An 11,720-nucleotide genomic window follows, 5' to 3' on the forward strand; every position below is an offset into this window, starting at 1 on the left:
AATACTGATTTTACGTTGAACACGACAGTTATCGTGTTACATGGCTGGTTGTGTGTCATCGTACCTCGAAGGCGTTGAATGTTGCTCATGATATCAGTCACTGGTTTGGTCGAGGCTCGATTATTTACAGGCCGCCGTCTAAAGCTGCACTATGAGGCGTTAAAAAAACAACCTGTATCATTAATGAAACTGAATAAGCTGAAATTGTACAACACAAACGTTGAGAGACAAGTGGAAATGTCTGGGACAACATGCAGGTGTACATAGTTCTGTGGTAGTCGTGCTAGATAATACCGACGCATGAGATTGCTCTATGCTTAAATTCGGTGACTATACACGCATCAACGAAGTTTCCTCATTCGGACTGAGTTGTCTTTCCTGGATCACTAGCTGTTGGTTTTCACCAGTGATTGACATCATGAGCATCGATCTATGCAACATTGGGATGTGCCGACATACATCAACCAATTTAGCGAGTCTGACAGCCCGAACCTGTTAGTTACCCCTTACGACAAGCACATACGACAAGCACACGAAAATCATGGGATGTGAAGAGCGAATATAGACCTAACTCGGATTTTTGCGGGTCCATGTAATGTTCTGGAATGCCCTAGATATACCGAATTCCGTCCTCAGATATTTTCTGAATCCCGAATTCTCAAAAGTGGTGTAAGCTTTAAAATTGATAGAATTTTATTTGATGATGTAAACTTTAAAGTGTAAATGAGGTCCATGAATATATCATTGCGAGTCAAAGATTCCATTGGATTGATTTTATTCATTTTCTCCTTATGCAATGCTACATTTGTAAATACATTATTTATGAAGTGATTTTTCCCAGTCCAGCTTGACATTTAAAAAAATGTTACTAATGAAATCCTGCCCTTCCTTAGTATCTCGGAGAACGTCACGAGATTGGGATATTCCAAACGAGAGAAAGCGAGATGTCACGGTAAAGATGGCGGACAAGGATCAGGAAATTCGAAGTGGTTATGTATCCCCAACTATATCTCATGCAGACGTCCCTAATGTACAGTTTACCAACCGACAAATGGGTGTAGGCTTTGAAGGTCAAACAAATGGAACTGATTTCAACATGAACACATATAAGAATGCTCGAGAATACGCACAAGCAGTCCGCCAGTGGTTATGGCACTATCATTGCTGGAACTCCATGCACAGTTTCATGTCAATGATGCCACTGTATGCGATGAGTTGTCCTCCGCCAGGAGGGATGACAGGTTCGGCAGCAGCAGGTATTTCTACATGTTTATGAGTTGTGGGAAATTTACAATCATGACAACACTGCTGAAGTGCACAAGATACTTAGAGCCAATGTTTATAAAATGGAAGCCAATGTAGAATAGGTTCGCCAATATTTTCATTGAAGGATCCATGGGCTAAAGATAGAATTAGGGTAACCTACCCTAAACCTAACACAACCCTAAGAATCAAAGAGGCAAACGAGAGGCAAACGATAATAAATAATGTTTCTTGAGCTGTATCTAGTGTTTAATAATACATTTGGGTGGCAAAAGGATTCTATGATTTCCCCATGAAATGTTTGTGTTTATCATTATGTATGGTCATGATGATCAGGTTATAAAAATGTTTACAGAAATGACTGATCAGGGCTTGTAATTACTAGTGCTGCAGTGCCTGCAACACACATAAAATAGGAAATGGCACAGTTAAAATTTTTGTAAGTGCCACATGGGAATGGTCATAGTCATTAAAAATATCTCTGTGCATTATTATATACATTTCTTCACAAAATTAACAGTGAAATGAAAGACTTTTCCCCATTAGTTGCATGTTCCACTATTGCTAATATTGAGTGATTTCCGTTTACTATCTTACAATCGCTTGAAGAGATGTTCAAGATTGCATAAAATACATTTGAATGTACTTGCTTCTTTCTGTATTTTGTCAGAATATCTTTCATATTACATAGGCCGTGCATTTGAATGTAATCACGTCTTTTTGTTTTTTGTCAGATTATCACAAATATTACGTATGTCATGCTTTTCAAATGGACTGTTGTGAAAATCCTAGCAGGCGGCACTATTTGTCAAAATGAAAGTCTGAAAAGTAAAACTCCAATACGTATATTTTTTCTAGCCTGATGCTCTAATTTCTAATAAAGTTACTGTAGACAACGAACAAGGAAAACAAACTATATTGCTTAGTACTAGTGCTATCATATTGAAATTAGAAAATCTCTAAGAAGCGAAAATTGAATGCCGACACATCTGACATGTGTGATTGTACAGATGAACAAAAGCCAAAATTATCTCATCATGAATCAACAGGAGACATTCCCAGTAACTGGCCGCTTTCAAGGAACAAATCATGGTTATATGTGAAAGGGATAAAAAAAAAATAATAAAGAGTATGGTCAACCAGTTGGAAAACGAAGATTGAAAAATAAAAAATAAAATTTCACTGGTTCAACAGGTTTCAGAACCAGCAACCTTGAAACACATTTATAACATTTTAACATTTTGATCTAATGGATGAGGTGTCTTTTGTTATAATTATTGGGTAATATAGATAACTTCAAAATGGCACACCTGAAAAACAAGACCAGTGGCCTTGAGCACACCTGTTTTTTGTCTTATTTTGAGCCCTGACTGATATTAGTGGTTTTGAAGGCGTTTTAAATTAACTTTGAGCTTTTGGGATTAGATTGAGTTTAAAATTTAAGATTTAATTTTATTTTTGCATTCAATGAAATAATATTCAGCTAAACATGCTAAACATATATGCCTCTTCCTCTGTATTTTTGCTGACATTTGCTGCAGACTTAGTGCTGAATATTGGCTTCTAATCAGGACTAACTAAATCTCTGTATTTGTGCTTAATTTGCAGCTCTATAGAGTTTACATTAATACATGAGATGAATTTATTAAAATTGGAGCCAGGTTCAGTGTTGAAATATGTTAGTGAAAGTATCCAATTCCACATAACCATGATAGGTACTGTTCCTACGTTTTCTTATGTTTAACATGTGTTTAATATTACTGTTATCATGATTATGTGACTTGGTATTATGTATATTATACCTTTCTGTTTATGGATAATTCAGTGTGCACTTGATACAGTAACCATGGTAACTGAGTATGTCTATCATGTTTATTTATTGCATGAGTTTATCGAGGTGTTCTCAGGTAACGAAATATAGAAACCATTTCTACCATGTCTACAGCAAATGTTAGTAAACATTCCCAAATTTGATTGTGGAATAATTGATAATTATCACAAATGCTAATCACTGTGATTAGCATGATTAGGTGATAGCCCTATTGTTTTGTCAGTGCAAAGATTACTTGCATTTTCACATGGTGATATTGATAGTGGTATCAATAAACATGGTCATGATGATAAAGAGAATACATGACATGCATGATACTTCAACATGACTTTATCATGACTTCAATATGTTCAACAGACCGCCTCCATGGTCTAGTGGTAGAGTATCCGCCCGAAGAGCAGAATGTACGGGGTTCGATCCCCGGTTGCGTCATACCAAAAGACATTAAGATATGGTACTTGTTGTTACCCTGTCTGGCACTGGGGGCGGTCGGGTAGCCTAGTGGTTAAAGCGTTCGCTCGTCACGCCGAAGACCCGGGTTCGATTCCCGACATGGGTACAATGTGTGAAGCCCATTTCTGGTTTCCCCCGCCGTGATATTGCTGGAATATTGCTAAAAGCGGCGTAAAACCATACTCACTCACTTACTGTCTGGCACTGAGCATTAAGGGGCTAAAACAAGGACTGGTCGGCTCGAAGTCAGTATTCTGTGTCTGAATAGGGTATTCATTTTAATGACATGAGATTTATGGTAATCCTTACAAAAACATGATAATACTTAACTTGCTTAAGAAATGATATTCCTGTTTTTCAGGCCAGTACTCAGTACACAACCATAATAACCTGAGACAAAGAACTGGTCAAACAGTGCCAGCCCAGGCTAGATCCGAGAGGTCAGGAGGACAGAGGCCACAAGGTCTGTATGAGATACTAACAATACTGGTAATCAGTAAACATGGTAGCAGATTTATAGTTATAAAAGATGCATTAGGACTTACAGTTGCTTCATCAGCATTGAAACTTTAAGCAATACACAGACAAACAGATGCACGAGCGCACATGCACACACACACATACTAACATATAAATATATACAAATTGTATGCACAGTACATTGTGTAGTACTACAACATTTTATTTATTTATTCACCTCATGCAGTTTTGAGACCATTAGGTCGTACTCAGCTTTTAGCATCATTTTCAGAAGAATTTAGCGTTGTTGTGTTGACAATTATTAGTTGAGATAAGTAGAGTAAACATGATTGTACTATTCTCTGGCTTCATACCAGTGGCCGAAGTCACAGACTGGCTATGTTAGGACGGTATAATCATGATATTGGTATAAGAAGTAGAACTCATGAATTAATATAGACACAAACTAGTCGCAAATAGGACATCATTTTATCATGTTCATGATGATTATAAGCTACTCTCGTGCTAACTCTTGTTCTGTTTAAATTGTGTGCTTGTATTTTTGTATTGCTTAAAAACATAAAGAGATGTTGGTGAAAATTATAGACATGTTTCAAATTCAGGGACCGAGTTCGCATTGCCATCATTTTGGAAGAGAGTTGCAGCTGAGCTGATTGACTTCACACTGCTGTTCTACATTAAGCTTGTTGTTACTGTCATTGTGATGAGAGAACTGGGCTACATGTAAGTCTACCTGTGTCATATCATATGCTGTGTAGTGTTTTCAGTCCTTAAGCTTTGTTTAGAAGTTAGATGATAATGAATGTACTCAAAATGCATTTATTGTAGCTGCAACTTTGCAAGAGACAAATGGCATTGGGACATTTAAATGATTTATCAAAATTTGATTGGACATCTCTATGTCATTCCCAGATTTGATCTTCGGGACATTTTAAAATACAGTCAGTGAATATCTTAGATAAGGAACTGATAAGAAACCCTGATTGTTGGTCTATGAGACTTAGTATTCGTGTGAGATGCCATCCTGAATGCTGAAGGTTTCCTTTTTAAGTGAACCCTACTTAAGGTTAAGGTCATTCAATCAAGGTGTTCAATTAGAATGCCTGACTTGCCTGACCAATGAAAATAAAGTGTCATGAAAGTTGGACAATAAGATTTAGAAGCCCACGGGCAAGTACGAAAGACAGCAGTAGACGCATCAAAAATAATTTGTAATTACCGCCCTTTACTCAACTCCTTGCTAGATTAGACTTGTTCCCTATCCTAATACTTCCCCTCAGCTAGCCTACTGTTGTGTGGCATTAGTGTGCATGGGCAATGGAGGCAGGGGGACCAGTCTACTCACTGGATAAAAATCCCAATTGACATTCCATCGGTTAATTCCGATAGTTACTTGAATGCTATCAAGTCCTGTAAAGATTTGGGTTAGAATTGATCTTCAGCAACCCATGCTTGTCGTAAGAGGCGACTAACAGGATGGGGTGGTCAGGCTCGTTGACTTGGTTGATGCATGTCATCATATCCCAGTTGCGTGGATAGATGATATCAGTCATGATATCAATCACTGAATTGTCTGGTCCATATTCGATTATTTTCAAACCACCATCATATAGCTGGAATATTGCTGAGTGAGGCTTTAAACAACAAACAAACAAATCAAGTCGAGAGTGTAGTGTTCATGTTTCAAGGTTCCGAGCGATTTAGCAGGGCAAGTTGAAAATCAGACTGGGCAAGTAGAATTTTAAGTTTACTTGTCCTTGGGCAATAAAGAAATTTTGGTATTAGAAACCCCCTGATATATATACAAATTATTTCAGTAGCAGGTCATGCTGACCTACTTTAATCATGTAAGCTGTGTCAAGTTTTTGTTGTAACATTATTTCAAGGAATATAATGATTATTGCATCTGCTGTATGCGTACGTGGTAAAATTGGGAAATCTTTTGACATAACTATTGCTTCAATAGGTCAAACTGACTCTCGATAATGCTCAAGATTGTACTTTTAGCATATACTTCTTTCCTGATCAAGTTCAGACCTTTTGTGTGTTAAGGACTTAATATTAATATTATTCATGATGTTTCGTGGTTATTTTCAGGGATGGCAATGTTGATTACAATTTATTTTTCAACCTGGAAGAAATGGATTATGACAAAGCTTTTGCTATCACATCTGAAGTTATCGCCATGGAGATTGTAAATCGACTTCTTATTACCATGTTTGAGGTAAGTTTCTGACCTATGCTTTGTGTTGAATGTTGAGTTTGACCATTGTATCAGTTTATTGTTATAGGATGGGTTTGTAAAATGGGGTTCTTTTGGCACAAGAGCGCTTACAAGTGTTTAGTTAATCAAAGTCATTGTGCCCTTGATTATTTATCATAGATAGATCAGCTATGGCTCTAGACCTGCTCAGACATCAATATTCATCCCTAAGTCCCTAAGGGCAGATATCAGTGAAAATTCCCAAATTGGAACTATAAATTTCCCAATTCATGCTATGTTAGTGATAACTAAGGTTATGGCTAAGTTTGTTTAGCAGCCAATTTGAGAAACTAACGATTTTTTCCCCCAGACTGCCTGCCAAGGGCACTTAGTTCGGAATACTGGATACATCCCTGTCTGTGTTACCATGGTTACTATGGTCATCGGCAGAAACATTCTTCAAACTGATTTCTGGGTTTATTTGACATTAGGATGAACGTATTCAATCTGTAGTTTGAGAATTGTTGTTTGTTTCAGAAGAAATATTTATGCTAATACTATTAAATGTATAATGAGGTTTCAGGTGAAGTTGACGAAGTATATGAATAAAGTTTAAACCACACTTATTGCTAAGGCTGGTAGTGTGTAACCATGGTAACCAAAAATAATTTTTACATTTCAGACATTATGTTTACGTCAAGGTATTGGAACAATCGGTGGTTCAACACCTGGCAAGAGGCTTCTGGGATTGAAAGTTGTTTCGTGTAGTGACATCATCGATGTGGGACATAACCGAATTCTTGTCTATCCTGCACAGAACATTGGCTGGGGAAGGTAAGTTATCAGGTGAACAGGGGATTGAGGGATGGCTGGACTAGTGCTGACCGGGGCATAATGCTCTTAATCAGTGAATGAGTACGCTACTACATGTACAAACAACAGCTGGGCTGACGGGTATTTCGGGCAATATTTTGGATGATTTTAGACCTGCTTATTGTTCAGAATAGATAAATTCTTCAATGATTTATCAAAGTTATTGCAATCGTATTTGCAACCGAAACATACAATTCTACAACACATATTTTGGTGATTCATACTTTACTGAAACTCAGAGTACTACAGCTTATTACTAATAGAGGGTGAACACACTACGTTCCTCCAGACCCGTGAAGATCCGGGGTAGAGTAGATCTTCAGCAACCCATGCTTGCCATAATAAGCGACTGTGCTTGTTGTAAGAGGCGACTAACAGGATCAGGTAGTTAGACTCACTGACTTGGTTGATGTATGTCATCGTATCCCAGTTGTGTGGATCGATGCTCGTGATGTCAATCACTGGATTGTCTGGTCCAGACTCGATTATTTACAGACTGCAATCATATAGCTGGAATATTGCTGAGTGCGGCGTTAAACAACAAACAAACAAGCAAAACGTTCCTCCGTGTCCCAGGATTACATTTTGCAGTGTTGCTATTTGTAACCAACAAATACAGTTATAGCCTAGGTCCTGTGGGAAGGACACCAGGAATTGCACAAACCAATGAGTTCTCAGATTACATCACTCAAACAGTAATATTTCTCGTGCACAGGGTGCCATTCTTGCAGCCATATACTCCTAGATTCAAGCACGGAGTTGAGCCATTTCACTGCCTTAAATTACGAATGGCCTCGTTTCATTACACCACTACAAATACACTTGTTATTACTTGTCAGTTGCATGTGTTCCAGGAATGTAGTGTAAAGAAACATGAAGTAATCACAATGATAGTTTATTGAAATGTGTAATTGTATTTTGGTTTTGACTTGAAGTCTAACTGTAAATGTGTCAGTTCCTGTGTCAGTGTTAAATACCATTCCTACATCTCCGAGCAGTCTGTCACATTCAGATCCCTTCCTGACTCTGAAGAATTTACCTTTTAAAAATCAAGTTGTATACTATAAAATAATGTCTAGTAGCCACAATGAGAATGAATAATTTATCTGCTGAAGTCTAACGTCATCATGTTTGCTTTTCAGTGCCCTTGTGAGATCAGTGATCAAGAACTTTACGATAGCCTTCTTCTTCCCAGCATGCCTCACGGTATTTTTCTTCAAGTACAGTCGCGCTGCCTATGATGTTCTTGCCAGCACAGTGGTCGTCCAAGCAGGGGAGGAAGACAACATGTAGAGGACGGCCTTGACCGACACCGATTGTGATATACTGGTTCTCATCTCTGTGTAGCTGGACTTACTAAGGGATTGTTCTAAGCAGACCGTGATATTAAGTAAACATTGGGACTGCCACAGAGAAATTAAGATAATTAGTTCAGTATGTTGATTCTGTCAAATTATGATTATGTTATTTAATGTGATGACTATGTCATTAAGAGGTAAATGGTGTGGTTTTGATGACATAGATTTTGACGTTAAGTTTCGTCAGGCAGAAATAATATTTTTATGTGTATATTTTCCAGAACGTCTGATGCTTATATTCCAGTTTTATAGAATTTTCCTATTCGGAATATTCTATAGTAATACGTTACCACTTGTTATACCGAGGCTGTTGTCTCCCACAACTGCTCTTATAGCGAAATCTACCACAGAGATCTCAATTACCTCATGCAGCATGTGCGTAACCACCTCAGCCATGTGACACCCTTCACTCTTGTCTCTAGCGAGAGCAAGTGCTCAAGGGACAGTCGGGCGGGCATCAGCCAAAGTGGTAACATATTACTATAGAATATTCCGAATAGGAAAATTCTACAAATTACATTAAGTAATACGTTACCACTTGTTAAACCAAGGCTGATTACCACAGTAGGTGGTGGCGAGCACCTAACAACCCAAACCTGACTGCTCGTGTCTCTTCCGACCAGCGGAAGTAAACAACTAGGCAGAAGCACTCGATGCGCATGCTCCCAGCTTGGCGTTACCATATAGGGATACCAAAGCACTGTCAAGCGCATACCGTAAGGCTCAATCATCTTTGCGATTGGTGACTCCAAATGGCCTCACTGGATAGGTATTTCATCGCCGCAGCGGAGGAGAACACAGTATCCGTTCGACCTAAATCTTAGATCAGGTTAAACAGTCGGAGAGAGGGAAATTAATTTCATTCGGACTGTATATCCCAAGAGCAAGCCTACTTCAAGTATGCATTAGGCGCATGACCTAATTCCAGTATTTGTAAGCATGCATCACAAGGTTGGAATACATGACAGACAATTAAATACATAATTGTCAAAGTACAATCAAGGACGAAACACACTAAAAGCCGCCCTCACCTGTGGTGTGAGGGCGCTGGTTTGCGGGACCCCCACTCCTGTACCCACGACGGTGGGAACATTGGAGTCGACCCAGATTGACCACAGTTCAAGGTCTGACGCCTGAGGAATTTCGGAATTGCGCTGGGCACACCCCTTATATGACCGCTTGCGCCGTGATGCGCGACCCAAGACGGTGCACACCCTCCACGTCTTCATCAGAAACCTTTCTGAGGTAATGAGTGGCAAAAACCGAGTCAGAACGCCAGTAACAACCTCGCAATATTCTGTGAAGAGAGATATTGGAGTGTAGGGCAAATGTTGCCGCTAGCGCCCTGATCTCGTGCAGGTTTGACCCCAACAACCAGTATCCCAGGGGGTGGTAGATGGCGAGACATCCATGTCCGACATTGGTTGGAAGAGAAACAGGAACGCTTCAGAGCAGTCAAGGTACACGTCTTGCTGGAGCAAGCGATGAGACAAGAGTGAAGGGTGTCACATGGCAGCTGAGGTGGCTAGGCACGTGCTACATGAGGTAATTGAGATCTCTGTGGTAGATTTCGCTATAAGAGCAGTTGTGGGAGACAACAACCTCGGTATAAGAAGTGGTAACGTATTACTTAATGTAATTTACGTAGCCTTGGTTATTTTACAGACACTCAGAACCTTGAAGTTGTTGGATTTAGCAATGTTACAAAATCTGGTTAATTGAGCATGTTGAGATAATCAGAAACCAACAATTGTTTCAAAAAGGAATATTTTGGACAGTTTGCATATACCATTGTGATGATCTAAACTCAGATACTATTCAATCACTGATAATAATCCAGAGGAAACAAGGACTGATCATGCTTATTGAGCAGAGGTTCATGTTTTTAGTCTATATTTGATAATGTCCCAGAAGCTGTTGTTGTGATTGAGAAATCAGGATGGACACATTGCCAATGAACTTACATAGAAGGCAATAAGAGTTCTCCCGTTTTCTGTGTACCAATTGACCCAATAGACATTACATTCATGTTTGGTGTACCAGATGGTGAGGAATGACTAGTGACTAGCCATGTTTACTGGAGGACATTGGAGTATGATTGCATGCAATGGGAAGATAACCGGGGACATTGAATTGCTTTTGTACGTGGCACTGTGATAGCCGATAATAACTCCCGGGGCACGGGTGACCAAAGACGCCGCGATTTGCTGTGCAGAGTTGCATCCCCTGGCTACGCCAGAAACCTATGATTATGGGTTTCCCCCCGATTATGTTTCTAGGTTTGTCAGCACCATACCCGTCCTTGTGGGTTTCACCTAGTGGTTAACGTCTGAGACCTGCATCACTTCATTAAGTTGATACGCTGTGATATAACTGTGACAGTGTTAAAAGAGGCATTTAACCAACTCACTCACTCACACTCATCACTTAACAAAAATCATGACATGACAATAGAAATGGAGATCTGCGTAGCCTGTTGATTACAACAGCACAGATGGAAGGTTTGCTTGTGGGCCAGTCTACCTGGCATGTTGTGCACTGTGACACACCCACCACAGAACCCTGTTCAATGAAAATGGATTCACCATGATACTGTAACAAAACTGTCTTTAATGTTATTTTAGCAGTAGAGCAAATCATATTAATACTGTATTTGTAAGTAGCTTCTTGTCTATGTAAGCATGATAAATACTAATCATGTTTTGGTCTAACTTTTGTCTTGCAATGATTGTAGTAGTAAAGGCTATGATCCATTTCGACAGTATTTTGTGTTCCAGTGTAGAAAGTGGTAATACTTTTGTGCTAAAATGTGCTGAATCCTAGCCCCACTTTATCTCTTGTAAATATTAGATGTTAGTAATTCTCTCAAGTACCCTACCTCTATTACATCATAGCCTTACATTCCTGTTTCGGCTGAGAATCTCACCATACATTACTTAAATTGTTAACAGACATCCTCTTCATTGCCAACATATGTGATAGTTGTGAGGGAAACTCTATCTATCCTTCACAGCAAATGCATGTGCTCAGTAGATCTTAATGTTATTTTTTTTTTTATTATTAGATGAACTTACTAGACTTTATGAAATTTACAAGGCTTGGGTTATACCACTTTTTAATCAAGAACTAAATTTTGCACATTACCAATCTTGCTCAGAGAAAGCTGTCCAGAAATGGCCGCATGAATCACCCAACAGTAAAGGAACGTTGTAACTTGTTTCATATTTTCTGTTTTACCATGTGCTCTTTTAAGAACAAA

At 38.9% G+C, this 11,720-nt stretch overlaps 1 protein-coding gene across 1 annotated transcript; it reads left to right on the forward strand.

The window, feature by feature from the left end:
• The first annotated feature begins 956 nt into the window (after positions 1 to 956).
• On the forward strand, positions 957 to 8,623 carry LOC139459667 (protein FAM8A1-like). Its single transcript, XM_071241288.1, has 6 exons — positions 957 to 1,256; positions 3,909 to 4,010; positions 4,630 to 4,750; positions 6,125 to 6,251; positions 6,913 to 7,064; positions 8,246 to 8,623. The coding sequence occupies exons 1-6, from the start codon at positions 959 to 961 to the stop codon at positions 8,394 to 8,396; spliced, it is 951 nt and encodes a 316-aa protein (XP_071097389.1). The 5' UTR covers positions 957 to 958; the 3' UTR covers positions 8,397 to 8,623.
• The last annotated feature ends 3,097 nt before the right edge of the window (positions 8,624 to 11,720 follow it).

Source organism: Haliotis cracherodii, unplaced genomic scaffold, assembly GCF_022045235.1.
Source record: "Haliotis cracherodii isolate W230 unplaced genomic scaffold, xgHalCrac1.p SCAF_1, whole genome shotgun sequence".
NCBI classification, from domain to species: Eukaryota; Metazoa; Mollusca; class Gastropoda; order Lepetellida; family Haliotidae; genus Haliotis; species Haliotis cracherodii.